Source organism: Excalfactoria chinensis, chromosome 21 (assembly GCF_039878825.1).
Source record: "Excalfactoria chinensis isolate bCotChi1 chromosome 21, bCotChi1.hap2, whole genome shotgun sequence".
In the NCBI taxonomy this organism is placed as follows: Eukaryota; Metazoa; Chordata; class Aves; order Galliformes; family Phasianidae; genus Excalfactoria; species Excalfactoria chinensis.
The window spans coordinates 2034367-2048336 of NC_092845.1; the positions used below are offsets into that span (position 1 = coordinate 2034367).

Below are 13970 nucleotides of genomic sequence, written 5' to 3' on the forward strand. Positions count from 1 at the left end.
TCCTTCGGGATCGCTAGGAGAAAGCGCTAAGGGGGGAGCACGGGTGGGCAGCAGCTGTCCGGACCGGGGGACGGGCGCTGGAGCGGAGCAGAAAGCGGAGATGTCAGCGCCCGCTCCTCCTGGGTGCCGCGGGCACCGGTCCTGCGGTGCTCCTCCTCCTGCCGCCCCCGGCTGCACCTGGCTGCTGAGCTGCACCCCGGGGCAGCAGAGCCTGGCAGGAAGAGCTGCTGGGTAGCAGGGAAGAGCTGTGCTTGTCTATTTGGTTTGTCTTTTTTTTTCAGTTGTTCTACTTGCCTTCGTTTTGTTGTGTTGTTTTTTAAGCCATTCTAATGCAGCCAGAGCAAGAGTCTGACAACAACCCACCTATTGACAGAACGGGGAAGACATGATGGGGATGTGTTACTTACTACAGGCTGCAGCGTTCCTTTTCTGTGTTGCTTGCTTTGCATGGCTTGTTAGCTGTGTCCTTGATGTGGCAGGAAAATTCTTTGGTTCCTTTACAATAGAAGGCATTTATTCTTGGTTGGTTTTGCTTTTCTGGGAGGCATGTTCTGTCTGTGGCTCTGAGGGCAAACTGTCAGCTGTGGAGTGCATGAGTCCGTCATGTTAAAGAGCAGCTACTTTGCTTTATCATCACTGATTGATAGTAATAGCAGAGGTGATGAAAACGAGTGTAAGGGTGCGTTCTACTTTGGGGTTTGTTCTCAGGGCTTTCTGGCGGGTGATGTCATGTGCAGCTCTGAGCTCCTGCTCCAGCAGGCAGTGATGCTGGGGGCTCAGAGTCACAAACTCAGAGGCGGTCTGGAGATGCTGTCAGCCTAACAGTGCTTGTAGTCACCTCCTGAAGGCGTGCATGCTGCCTGCTAGCATCCATTTTGGTTGGTACTGAAACCTTCATGGTGGTTGGCGTTTATACTGGTAAATTTTGCTGTCTGTGATAGAGCAGGTTGGTAAGAGTTTTCTATGTGTACTATTTACTATATATGCCATCTCATAAGTGTTGGTTCAGGAACAGAAACGACTGCCATCTCACTGACTGATCCAATGGCACAGCTAACAAGTTGCTGCATCTTCCATGAAAACTTTTCACTTATTTCTTTTCTTTTCTTTGGATTTTCTTCTTTTCTCTCAAACCACACTTTTTCATCTCCAAAGCCAAAGATATCCATGAAAGATTTTTGTCACTTTGGCTTTTAGGGCATCTTTGCTTTAAGATGGTTCCAATACGTTTTTGGTACCAGCAGCTGGTGGGGAAAACATTCATTGGATCTTCAGGTTCTGTTTTTCTTCTGAGACCTGTTTTCTATATAACTACTATAAACTTCTGTCGCAGTGGGAAGTAATAATGAAGTTGCTTTGTGACTTGATGTCTGTAGCTGAGGTCTATCTGACCATCCACGAGCAGAGAAGGAATAGACCCAGGATGCTTGTTCTTGCTCTGACACTGCAGTGTTTGCTTGTGTGCATCCAGGAGAGCAGATGCTCTTGAGCATTCGGTTCAGGTTGTCTTAAAGGTTGGTTTCTTTTCTTCATTGCTCCTACAAGAAGGTGCCTTTCCTTCTGTGATGCTCCAAGTATTTTAGCTTCAGATGTTCTTAACCACTGACTTGTTCTGTGTGTTGCAGTCATAGTGAAGAGCACAGCACCGGGAAGCCTAGGACAGACTCTTCTCTCCCACAGCACAAGTTTCTGTGTGGCAGGAGCAGAGGATGAGAGAAGAGCTCCAATTCATCTGAGCAATGAGTGTCTGGGTTCTGCCTGTGGTCTCTTGAGCATGGCTGTGTGTTAATGGTGAGGTTCTGGTGCCTGCGTGGTACCTGGCTGTGGGCAAAGCCATCTTCTAGAGAGGGGCTTCCATGAGTTCCCACTCGCTGGGCTCATTTTGCCCATTGGTGATGCTGGCATCACTTACCATGGGGCTTTTTTGTCCTCCCTGCACCACATCAGCTGCTGTCTTCAGCTGAGATCACATTCTGTATCAGAAGTCAAACCTTGACATTTAATTAGTGTTTAGGTGACCGAAGTCACGTGGAAGAGGCCTGCTTGTGTTTTTAGGGCCATCTATTTTGTAGGCTTCATTTCTATACAAAAGCTCACAGTTCTGGGATGTGGTGGCATACTCCCCAAGTTTCTGGTGGTGCTGTGTGAGCACTTCTGTTTGGAGTTCAGTTTTTCATTGAGTTATATTGAAACCATTTAGCTTTAAGAGAGCAACATTGTGATACTTGATTTTGGCACAGCGGGAGCTGGCAGAGGGGATTTTTGCATAGCAAAGCTCTACCGGGTTGAAAACAGTGGCACTCATACCGAGTGTCATCCTTTCTGCTTGGTGGGAATGACACTTAAGTAATAAGGGGAATTTGTTTGTGTTTTCTGCCTGTGTTCTGTAAAACGTGGTATAAAAGAGAAGGTGGTGTGTGGTTGTTGAGTATCTGTTGGAACTGTCACTGAGAGCTCCCTCAGCATCACTGCAGTTTAATTGAAGCTTCAGGACATAAAAGCTGACAGTGTGTCGGATGTGTGCTGACAGTTTACTTCATAAATCTGCATCAGTTGGAAAGTTAAAGCTAAGTTGCAGAAACTCGAGATTGGAAATGGAATGTAATAGCAGTGATAGTGTCTCTAGCAGCGCTGCTGTAATTATACATGGATCATAATGTTTTATGAAGCAAATGGTAGAGCCTTTGATGGTGGCTGATGGCTGGCTTGGTTTGAGATGTGCCACAGCATGTGTGGGGAGGAGTGGCTTCTGTGTCACCCAGCTGAAGTAGGGATAACTTCTTTCCTCCATGAGCATTACAGTTCTGTCTGCATTGGGATTTCCCTTCCTAGTTCATGCTGAATGTTCACTGCAGAGCTGGGAAGCACGGGTCTGCTACAGTTAGTGTTACTAGTGACTGTGAGATGGGGCAGAGCTGTTTCCAGGTATCGATATAAAGCAAAAGGCATGAAGGTGAAGGTTGTACAGATTGCAGCCTGAGAGCTGTGCGCTCCTTCACGCTTTCCTTTCCTTTCTGAAGGGTTAGGAAATCATTGTCAGAAGTGTGAAAATAAGAGTACGGTTTTTAACCACCCTGTTTCTGAAGTTCAGTCAGCGTTAGCAAGTGCTCATAACCCTCAGAGTATCGGTTCTGTGAAGTTTTTTAGAGGACAGGAATTTGGATTTCCCCATGAGAAGCTGTTTTCAATGCAGTGATGCTCACTGCTCTGGGGGTTTCTTGGTGCTGGAAAACTCAGAGGGCAGATGTTTGCAGGAGCATCTCTTGCTGCCTTTTGTTGTACTGTAATCGAAGTGCTGAACTGCAGCTTTTACTGTACCGCAGGCGAAGGAAATGAGAGGAGGCTTGCTAACTCTGAGTCAGTTGTTCATCTCCCAGCCCCCTTAGCTGGCTTTCAGGTGCTTCCCAGCTGAGGCAGCATCCTCCTGACCTGTTGAATGCATAGGAGACCACTTGTGGCTTCCGAGAGCAAGCGGTTGCTTCTCTCCTGTGCCCGCACGCAGGGGAACATGCCTGCCTACTGCACATTCTCTCTTCTTGGCCTCTTCTATTAGAGCACCTGAGTAAAACATACCTGGCATGTATTGGATGGCATCCTGATAGCCTCCTGATCTACTTAGAGCTGATGGTTTTGCAGTCAAGGGTTGGTTGATAAAGGGCGAGTAAGGAGAATCACCATGCAGTGCTGATCTTGCTTTTTCCTTACAGCGTTGGTGGCTGCTGAGGATGGTGATGGAGAGAAATGCATCTTGCAAATGGTCCAGTTGTGTTTTACTGACAGCACTGAAGGGTCAGCCCACAGTTCAGCCTTGTGCACACTGACAGCAAGAGAGCTCTTGGGCATGAAGTTAATAGAGATGCTGCAAAAGGCCTGGCAGGAGGGTTGTGCTGTTTGCACTGAGTGAAGCAAGAAAGCAAAGAAATACTTTGTAATACTTTTATGCTTCGTTAGGTGGCATGCATTTCTTGAGAAGTGAAAGATGAGTCATTGTTATTGAAGATAATTTTTTTTCTTTATCCTTTGATACAGCAGCTACAGAGCACAGCTCTGTGTGTGCAGAAGTGTCAGAAGCACTTCAGGCCATGTTTTGGTGTCTGGGCAGCGTGGTGAGCTGCGTCTGCTTTTATTTAACCACAGCTTTGCAGTTCTTTCCATCTCTCAGTTGTGGAAGTTCAGCTGGAGCATTGCTTCCTAAGTGTTTGTTGTAGAGCAGAGTGCCAGTGCTCTGTGAGTTGCAGACTGAGGCTCTGCTGTTGCCTTTCTTTGCTTGGGTGCAAGTTGAATTTCTCTACACAATAGTACAGCTGACTCTGAGTGGTGGTATTGCAAGTGAAACAAGAGCATTTCTCAACTGCTTCGAGTATTCCTGCTGTGAATCAGAAGTCTTCATATGGAGTATTGACTGATGGGAGTCGTAGCTGGGCAGCACATGGGAACCGCCTGTGTTTTGTTGGTGAGCTGTTAGAAGTGAGCCTGTTGCTTGTGGTTTGGGCCAAATAGTGACAGACTGGCTGTGTTGTTCCCCCCTGCTGCTGGATATTGGGATTTTCCTTCTAGCAAGCTGGCAGTGCTGATCAGCGCACCCTGTGAGACGGTTGCAGTGGGTTGCTCTGTGTGATTCTACAAGCTCAGGGACTCCCAAACTGGAGCTCTAACCAGGGCTGTGTTGTTGCAATTAGTGTCTGAAAGTACTGCTGCAAACAGTGGCAGGGCCAGGTCTTTCTGTTGTCATGGGGAGGTGAATAGTTGAGAGTTTTACTTGACATACAGGATGCTGGGGCTGTTTTGAGGCAAGTTCCTAGCAGGGTTCCTGTATGGTTCCCATTCACAGCTTTTGGATATTGAGTTAGAGTGAAAGGGCAGCTGGGCAGCCTGGTCACAAACATTTGTTAGCGAGGCTGCCCCTAAGTAACACCTGGGCAGCATCTCCCAGCATTACCAGGGGGTCCACCTCCCACAAAGCCACGAGTGCCCCCAGAGTTGGGCTCTAGTGTTGCTCATTGCTGCCCTCTGAGGATGCCCGTTGCTTTGGAAGGAGGCCCTGAGACACGGTGCTGTAGTTACCAAGCATGCTGCTGAATGAGCTGCTAAAAATAGCTCCTCTCTTTCCAAGAAGATGAGGTGCTGCAGAACTGGGGCCAAAACCAGAACGGTGAGTAGGAAGAGAAGTGAAGCAAGGTTCGGATAGCTCTGCTTTTAAGTGACATAGACCTCTGTAAGAGGTTCGGGTTTAGTGATTCTGATATCATCGATAAGAGACCTCTGCAGTTTGACAGGTCTGTGGTGGTTTGGGTTGTAGTATTACTCAGAAATCAGAAAGCCAGTTCCTTCAGGACAGGTTTGTGTCTGTAGCTGGGTTTTCCTCTGAGATCTTCAATCAGAAGTTCCTTGAAAGGTAATTTTGCTCCAGAGTGCTGTGGTGGGTTGAGTTCAAACAAGGATGTGTTTGGGACTTTCCTGTTCTTGCAGGAACTGGGTTACTTCAAGGGAAGACTCCACTCATCTGCTCACAACCTCAAGGTCTAGCCTGGGCTGTGTGCTGAGTGTTGGGTGGGGAGGTGCATTGGAAGCTGGGCAGCCCCTGCATGGAGAGCTGTTTTGAGCCTTGCCCATGAGGTGAGCCTGTCCTCATCCCGTTACTTATAATCCTGGATGACCTTTGTGTTGCATTGTTCTTTCTCAGGTAAATGAGGCCATGTGAAAAACCGTTGTGGTTTTTAATCACTCTCCATCTGTCGTGTTTTATACCAACTTTGGGGAAAAAAACGGAGGAGACTTCCTTCTTTATTTGTCTCCAAACTCAGTTTTGCCATAGGACTGACCGAATGGATAACAGCCACATTAATGCATACGAGTACTTAGCAGCCTTCTCCATCATTGCTAATTTGGCTGAATTTACATGGCCTCCTTCTTACTTTGTGAGAATGGCCACTCTGAGGTCAATGATGCCCTCGTGAACATCAGCAAACAAACCTGAATGGCATATTGGTCGTGCTATTTCTGAGAATGGAGCCAAAGTAATTATTTTTTTGGAGAGCCTCTTCACTGTAGACAATTCTTGTGACTGCTTGGTAGGAAATAAGAGAGGATGATCATTCCCAGGGTACTGGGCTGAAGCCAGAGTTTATTTAACCCATTGGACTTGTCGCTTAAGAGTGGCTAGTTTGAAAATGATGCAGGTTCTGGTTTGTGGACTGTTAGACAGTTGGCTTTTATCCTACTTACTTCATGGCCCCAGATTCCATGTATTTGCTGAGAGGTTGTATGTTTCCAAGTTGTTTTGTGATGGCTGGGGCAGGATAGTAGCTCTGTGATATCTTATGGGAAGCTTCTCTTCAGAATAGCAGGAATGGGGATTCTTATTGCAGAAACTGTGCATGTTGCCTTGAATTTTCTCCAGCTTTCCTCCCTGTGCAGTTGTAAGGAAGCCCTGACCTGGGTCAGACCGCAGGGAAGCAGATCTGAGCAACCTTCTTAGGGGAAGTAAAAGTGGTGCTTAAGTCCTTATTTCTTTTCATTAAGCTCATAGAAAGGTGGAGGGGGGGGTTGTGCCTGGAGTACCTGCGGGCTGCATTGTGAGTTCTGGTTTCTTCCAACTCAGTGTTCTGTTCTGGGCAGAAGAACCATTAGGAGCTTGGCTTCTGTCTGTCCCACTCTTTGAATGCCAAACTGCCATCTCATGACAATAACTGCTGCTACACAATGCCCTTGCCCCTTTGGTATCCTAAGTGAGCTTATTTTTAATTGCAAGTTTCCAAGGGCTTTGTATAATATAAGATGGTGGGGCAAGATTTTGCTCACGTCTCATTTCTTTTTGTTCCATATGAAGAAGAAAATCCAACTTACACGACTGTACTTTCTGGGATTACTAACTTCCATGTAGGACAGGCTAGTGTGAGACATGAAGACAAAATATTCCAGATGCTTTTGGTATTAAAAGCCTTAAAGGTGTGCTTTTCACACAGCAGCACTGTGGGTCCGGAGCTGCAGCTGTGAGCTCCCCTCGTTCAGCACTGTTTCTGCACAGCAAATGAATGAAGCACTGGGGGATGTTTAATTGGAGCTGAGAGACTTGGAACTGAATTGCTTTATGGAAAGAAATCATTGCTATCTTTTACACCAAGTGGTCTTTAGGATTAATAGTTATTGTTAGCCTTCCTCTCAGCAAGGAGTTTAATTATTTTTTCCCTCAATTTAGCTCAGCAGCCCCCTTATGAAGCCTCCAAAGCCTGTAGCTGTCAGCTTGTTTCACATACATCCTCCACAGCTCCACACGTAGTCTGTCTTAGTGCTTGAAGAGGCAGATAAGATGTTGGGTGAGCAGAGTGCAAACAAAATCCAGAGCAGGTCAGGTGGATATGCAGGGAGCACTGCTGGCCTGGGAGTGGGAATGGGTTGGACTTGTTCAGAGGGAGCACTGCAAACTGCGTGGGAGCATCGCTTTTGTGATCTGTTCTTGTAAAACAGAAGGACAAGGGAAGAAAGAATTTAAAGCTATCATAGTGGGAGTGACAGTTACATTCACGGAGATGTAAGGGAAGAAAGGAAGGAAACTGAAAACCATTGGAAGTTCAGGGCTGAATGCCAATGGTTGAACTTCGAAGGCGCTGTTTAGAGGAGAAATTGGGAATGATAGTTCAGAGGTTTGATCTCCCAGAACAGCTCTGCACTTGTGCTGCTCCCCATGAAACCTATAGGAGTCAGGCTAGCTCAGCTACCCCAGTGGAACCGGTGTATTTTAGGTTTGCATTTCCTAACACCTGAATGAATTTCGTATTCCTGGGCATGGTCATGCAGGTTACCAGCATGTGGTTCAGTTTCTTTAAAACTAAAGTGTTGTTTCAGCAGTTGAGACTTTCTGAGCATAAGTGAATGAGGTATTTAACATATAAAGCACAAGATGGGAAAGAAGCACTGTTTCAACATACTCTTGAATCAGCCCAGAGCTAAATAAAGCAGTTGTTGTTGTTGATTTGCGCTGCTGAAGGATTCCCCTTCCGTAGTATTGCTCCTTTTTCCTTTCAGCATACTATTTTTCAAGTACTTCCTCTCTCAGAGCTCATTGAAGACTCGAGTTGTTGCCATTAGAGCTGTGGAACCTTCCTGGTAGAACAAGAAGTTACTTTCCAGCATGCTGCAAGGGTGCACAGGTGCTTAAAGAAGCAAGCAGCAAGTGGCAGAGGGAATTTAAGAATGGGGAACGTAATTGCTCGAGGTGAAATTGCACCAGGAAACACAGATCAGCATAAAAATAGAGTCACAAACATTGGTGTTACATCACGAGGATTTACATTTGCATACTCTGTGAGAAAACTGACTTAATATGAACAGAGTGACTTGAGAATTGCACTGGGATATTGATTTGCTTTGCTGTATTGAAAGTGGCCATCTCACAATTCAGCAGCTTTTTGTAGCGTGAGCCTTTTTGCCAGTTGTGATTTGCCTTACGTTGGTGTTACTTAATTCGTGATCTGCACCTTATCTTACAGCACTTGTTGTAGTGTTGTTTTTTGTTGCTGTTTTTCCTGTTTCTTTTTGGTTTCTGTTGTCACTGTCAGGATAAAGAATAAACCGTACTGGTTAGTGGTATTTCCATATACCCAGTGCTGTTGCAGGGTTTCAGAGCTGTTGTAGAGAGAACAATGCCTTCGGGATTGCTCCATCTTCATGTCAGCAGTTGGAGTCCAGTCCAGCCTGTTGCTCAGCTTGGAGGCCATTGGGTGGTGGAGGTATTGGGGTGGGCTACATCTGAAGGCCTGCGGGGTTGGCAGAAGCCCTGAAACTGTGTGCTTTCCTTCCAGGGCCTGCGAGCATCGCTTTTGTGGGAGCAGGGGGAGGCTGCTCAGAATGGGGCTGGAGGGAAGTAAAGGCCCCATTGAAGTTCCCAGATGTTAATCCTCTTTTTTTGTTGCAGGATGAACAGTTCCTAGGTTTTGGTTCAGATGAAGAAATCAAAGTACAAAGTCCCACCCGGTCCCCCACAGGTACGTTCAAGTAGCAGGAGTGCATGTTGACTTCCTGTGCTCCTTTGTGATGCTGTTCTCATGTCTTTCTTGTTTCTTGTCTTAAATCTCATACACCGTAAAGGGCATTGGATGGTCCTTGGATTCAGTTTAGTTTTGGGTGCTGTCTATCACTGTGGTGTCTTTAGGTTTGATCTGTTCAAGAGGTAGGTTGAAATGACAATGGGTCTGAAAGCAAATGAGTGGTTTTGATTTAGGTTCTCATCAGTAATTGCTCTCACCACAGTACTCTACTCATTCACCACAACACTGCACTCAATTAAGCCTTGCCAGTGAATTTTATTGTGGACAGCCTTGCTAATAGGGTATTTCACACGAAGAATGAAGTATGTAGTGAGAGCTATGTGAAGATCCAGAAGTGGAATAGCTGGGTTGGTGGGTGTGGATTGAGATGCACTGGTAGAGGTGAGTAATCAAGTCGCACATGTCTGCTTGTTGATTCTAACTGGAGTCCTGAGTGCTAGATGTATTTCAAAGCTAAAACTAGGGGTTTCATTTTCTTTTGTATATTTTACTTAGAGATTTTGAAGAGATTATTTTGTGATGGAATTCTTTGTCTATATATTAATAAATGCTATTTTTTATTTCTTAATGAACTGAGGTGTTTTAGCAACTTGTCCAGGTTATGTGATTTATACCGAGTAAGTACCTTTGTGACCTAGACAGTGCTGATCTGACGCTCAGGGAAATTTAATGTGTACTCTGCTTTCTCTGCTTCCCTCTCAGTTAAATCTAGTCCACGAAAACCTCGTGGGAGGCCCCGGAGCAGTTCTGACCGGAGTTCAGCTGTATTGTCAGACTCTTCATCAGTGTGTTCCCCTTCAAGCAAGTCTGAAACCACATCCATGGAGAAAGTAAAGAAGAAAGAACTGAAAAGTGGGGAAAAAAGGCGAGGAAGACCTCCAACACTTACTAGCGTAAAGTTCAAGTTGTCGCAAGTTAAGGACACATCAGATATTCAGAAGGGAAGCAAAGAAGATAAAGAGAGTCTGAAAAAAATCAAAAGGTCACCATCCACTACGTTTCAGCAAGCAACTAAAATTAAGAAATTAAGAACTAGTAAACTCTCCCCACTAAAATCTAAATTTAAGCCTGGGGCAAAAATTCAGATAGGGAGGAAAAGTGTTCAGATTGTGCGCAGGAGAGGAAGGCCGCCATCTTCTGAACGTTTGAAGACTTCCTCAAGCTTGGTCATAAATTCACAGCTGGAGAAACCCCAAAGGATACGTAAAGAAAAGGATGGCACGCCGCCTCCTACGAAGGAAGAGAAGACTGCTGTCAGACAGAGTCCACGCAGGATTAAGCCTGTTAGGATCATACCTTCCACAAAAAGGACAGATGCAACGATCGCTAAGCAACTTTTGCAGAGGGCTAAGAAGGGGGCACAAAAAAAGATTGAGAAAGAAGCAGCCAAACTGCAGGGCCGAAAGGGGAGAACCCAGCTTAAAAACATCCGACAGTTCATCATGCCAGTTGTAAGCGCTATCTCTTCACGGATTATTAAAACACCCAAACGGTTCATTGAAGATGAAGACTATGACCCTCCTATTAAAATATCCCGACTAGAATCCACGCCGAACAGCAGGTTCAGTGCTACGTCTTGTGGATCCAGTGAAAAATCCAGTGCTGCTTCTCAGCATTCATCTCAGATGTCTTCAGACTCCTCCCGGTCCAGTAGCCCAAGCGTTGATACGTCTACAGACTCTCAGGCTTCTGAGGAGATGCAGACGCTTTCTGAGGAACGAAGTAATACTCCAGAAGTTCACACACCTCTACCCGTTTCTCAGTCCCCTGAGAATGATAACGGCGACAGGAGGAACAGAAGGTTTTCGATAACAGAAAGGAGTTTTGGCCAGAGGACTGCTAAAAAGCTGTCAGCCTTGCCAAGTGTGCCACAGCAGCAGTCCTCCTCCTCTCCTCCTCCCCCTCTGCTCACTCCTCCCCCACCACTACAACCTGCTTCCGGCATCTCAGACCACACTCCCTGGCTTATGCCTCCTACCATACCGTTAGCCTCACCCTTTCTTCCCACTTCTGCTGCACCAATGCAAGAGAAACGTAAATCAATTCTGCGAGAGCCAACGTTTAGGTGGACCTCTCTAAAGCATTCCAGGTCAGAACCACAGTACTTCTCATCAGCAAAATATGCCAAAGAGGGTCTTATTCGCAAACCAATATTTGATAACTTCAGACCCCCGCCGCTGACACCGGAGGACGTTGGCTTTGCGTCTGGCTTCTCGACGCCAGGTGCTACGGCTCCAGCACGTCTGTTTTCTCTTCATTCTGGAACAAGATTTGATATGCACAAGAGAAGTCCTCTTCTGAGAGCTCCGAGATTCACTCCAAGCGAGGCCCACTCCAGAATCTTTGAATCTGTAACTTTGCCCTCAGCCGTTGGTCGAACCACTACGGGAACTTCTGCAACAGGTGTCTCTTCTAGGAAACGAAAGAGAAAAGTGTTTAGCCCTATCCGCTCAGAACCCAGATCTCCTTCGCACTCCATGAGGACAAGAAGTGGGAGACTTAGTACCTCTGACCTGACAACTCTCACCCCACAGTCTTCTGTCTCTTCCTCATTAACTAGCATTTCTGTTAGTTCTCTTGCCACTAGTGCCTTAAATTCAACTTTTACTTTTCCTTCCCATTCCCTAACACAGTCTGGGGAATCAGCAGAAAGAAGCCAGAGACAAAGGAAGCAGACTAGCACTCCAGCAGAGCCTTTCTCATCTAGTAGTCCTACTCCTCTCTTTCCTTGGTTCACAACAAGTCCCCAGACAGAGAGAGGCAGAAACAAAGACAGGGCAACAGAGGAACTGTCCAAAGATAAAGACGCTGATAAGAGTGTGGAGAAGGACAAGAGCAGAGAGAAAGACAGAGAGAGAGAGAAGGAGAACAAACGTGAGTCAAGGAAAGAGAAAAGGAGAAAAGGGTCAGAAATTCAGAGTAGCTCTGCTTTGTTTCCTGTAGGTAAAATGCCCAAAGAAAAAGTTGTCAGTGAAGATGTTGCAGCATCATCTTCTGCAAAAAAAACTGCCGGGCGGAGGAAGTCTACAGCAATAGATCCTGTGGCAGATGTTTCCACTGCTGCTCTGGTAGATACAACAGCCATCAAAACCAAAACATCCAAGAAAGGTAGAGGAGGGTTAGACAAATCAGATCTGGACCTCAGCCCTGCTGTGCCATCTTTGGAGAAGGAAAAAGCTCTGCGTCTCTCTACTCCTGCTTCAAGCACCGTTAAACATTCCGCTTCCTCCATCAGCTCTATGTTGGCTCAAGCAGACAAACTGCCAATGACTGACAAAAGGGTAGCCAGTCTTCTGAAAAAAGCAAAAGCCCAGCTGTACAAGATCGAGAAGAGCAAGTCCCTCAAGCAAGCAGATCAGCCAAAAGCACAGGTATTTTTGTCCTTTTTTGTGTATGTGTGTTTGTTGTTTTGTTGTGGTTTTTTTTTGCTAGGGTCCATCTTGTTTGCAATATTCAGTGAAAATCACAAGCAGCTTTCATATCCTGAGCGTGAAGAATTAACATGCCAGGCTAAGAAGCTGTTAGTGCAACAGATGGCTAGGGATCCAAAAATGAGAAGGCATGGGCAGAAGTTGAGGGGGAGAGAAAGCTGCTGTGTACTCATCTCAGGGGAGATGGGAGCAGTTTTGGACAGCAGTACGGTGGAGCTTGTTATTAGGTATCTCTGTGCACATCTAAGCAAAGTGAACATCAAGGGTAATGTGCATTTTTAAAAGCATAGTTCTAACAGACTGCAGTTGTTTTTCTGAAGATGAAGTTAATCTCGTTCTCTCTCCTGTAACTGTATCGTATGATGATCTGGTCTGTTACTTTTGGTCAGAGGCAAAATTCTTTGGGATTTTGCATCTGGTTGGAGAACTGCTTCCTCCTGCTTTCTCTGCATTTGCCCCACCACAAACGCACCCTGCAAATCTATTTAGCTATCAAAAAGGTAGGTGTTATATGATAGCAATACCTTGTCACAGAATATTTCCTTTTTATTTGAACTATTACTTTCCTTGATAATGTTAATGTTAGAAATTATTAGTGCTTCTCTTTTGTCCCCAAAATGAAAATGTGTGTGCTTGGCGTGTTTGTATTAAGAAACCCAGACCCTTGCAATTAATTGTTTGGGGGAGTTCTTTTATTAGGATACGTCTCAGAACCTTGCATTGAAAGCATGGAAAATTGCACGAAATTACTGCATTTTTCACCTCAGTAAACACAGTGCCCTCATCCTGGCAGCTCCAAAGCTGTCAAAGAGCCTGATTTAAACAGCTTGACTTTCCTCTATCTTCTGCCAGATCAGTTTGTACCCAACGTTAGTCTGTTTATCCTGATTCCAGTCAACTCTGGATTTCTAATGCCGTTGCTTTGATAACATATGGCTTCAGGAGTGAGTCTGCTTTTCAGTAACAGGTAGAAACTTTGTAAATCCGTATGAGCAAAACTTCTTGTCCTTTTGAATTATCTTCTCTTGGGTATCTGAGGCTTAGAAGGCCGAGAGTCTTTATTTTTACCATGGCTCTTACAAAATGCAAGCTAGGATATACTTTAATTCTTAGGTTATTTAGAAGTTTCCATTGCATGTGTCACAGTCCCGCTTCTGTACCTTTCTTAGGAACACTGTCTGTTTTCATATCTTGAAATCCAGGGACAAGAGAGCGATTCATCAGAAACGTCAGTCCGAGGACCACGAATAAAGCATGTTTGCAGGAGAGCAGCTGTTGCCCTGGGCCGAAAGCGAGCGGTGTTTCCTGATGACATGCCCACTCTGAGTGCCTTACCGTGGGAAGAGCGAGAGAAGATACTGTCTTCCATGGGGAATGATGGTAAGACTTCCAATTTTCACTTGTGGATTCATGGAAAGTCTGCTAGTTGGGTTAATGGCATCTTTCCATTTGTAATAAATACAACTGAAATCACATCTGAACCTGTGAGGAT

General features: G+C 45.6%; 1 protein-coding gene across 4 annotated transcripts in view; it reads left to right on the plus strand.

Moving 5' to 3' along the window:
• Positions 1–13970, plus strand: part of KMT2A (lysine methyltransferase 2A) — a 45805-nt gene that overhangs the window by 1919 nt on the left and 29916 nt on the right. For 3 of the 4 annotated variants that reach the window (XM_072355137.1, XM_072355135.1, XM_072355136.1), the window contains exons 2-4: positions 8915–8984; positions 9750–12418; positions 13681–13858. In XM_072355137.1, coding sequence (XP_072211238.1) covers positions 9869–12418; positions 13681–13858 — 2728 coding nt within the window. In that variant the 5' untranslated portion in view covers positions 8915–8984; positions 9750–9868. The remainder of the gene's footprint in view (positions 1–8914; positions 8985–9749; positions 12419–13680; positions 13859–13970) is intronic. The other variant, XM_072355138.1, reaches the window with a different exon arrangement.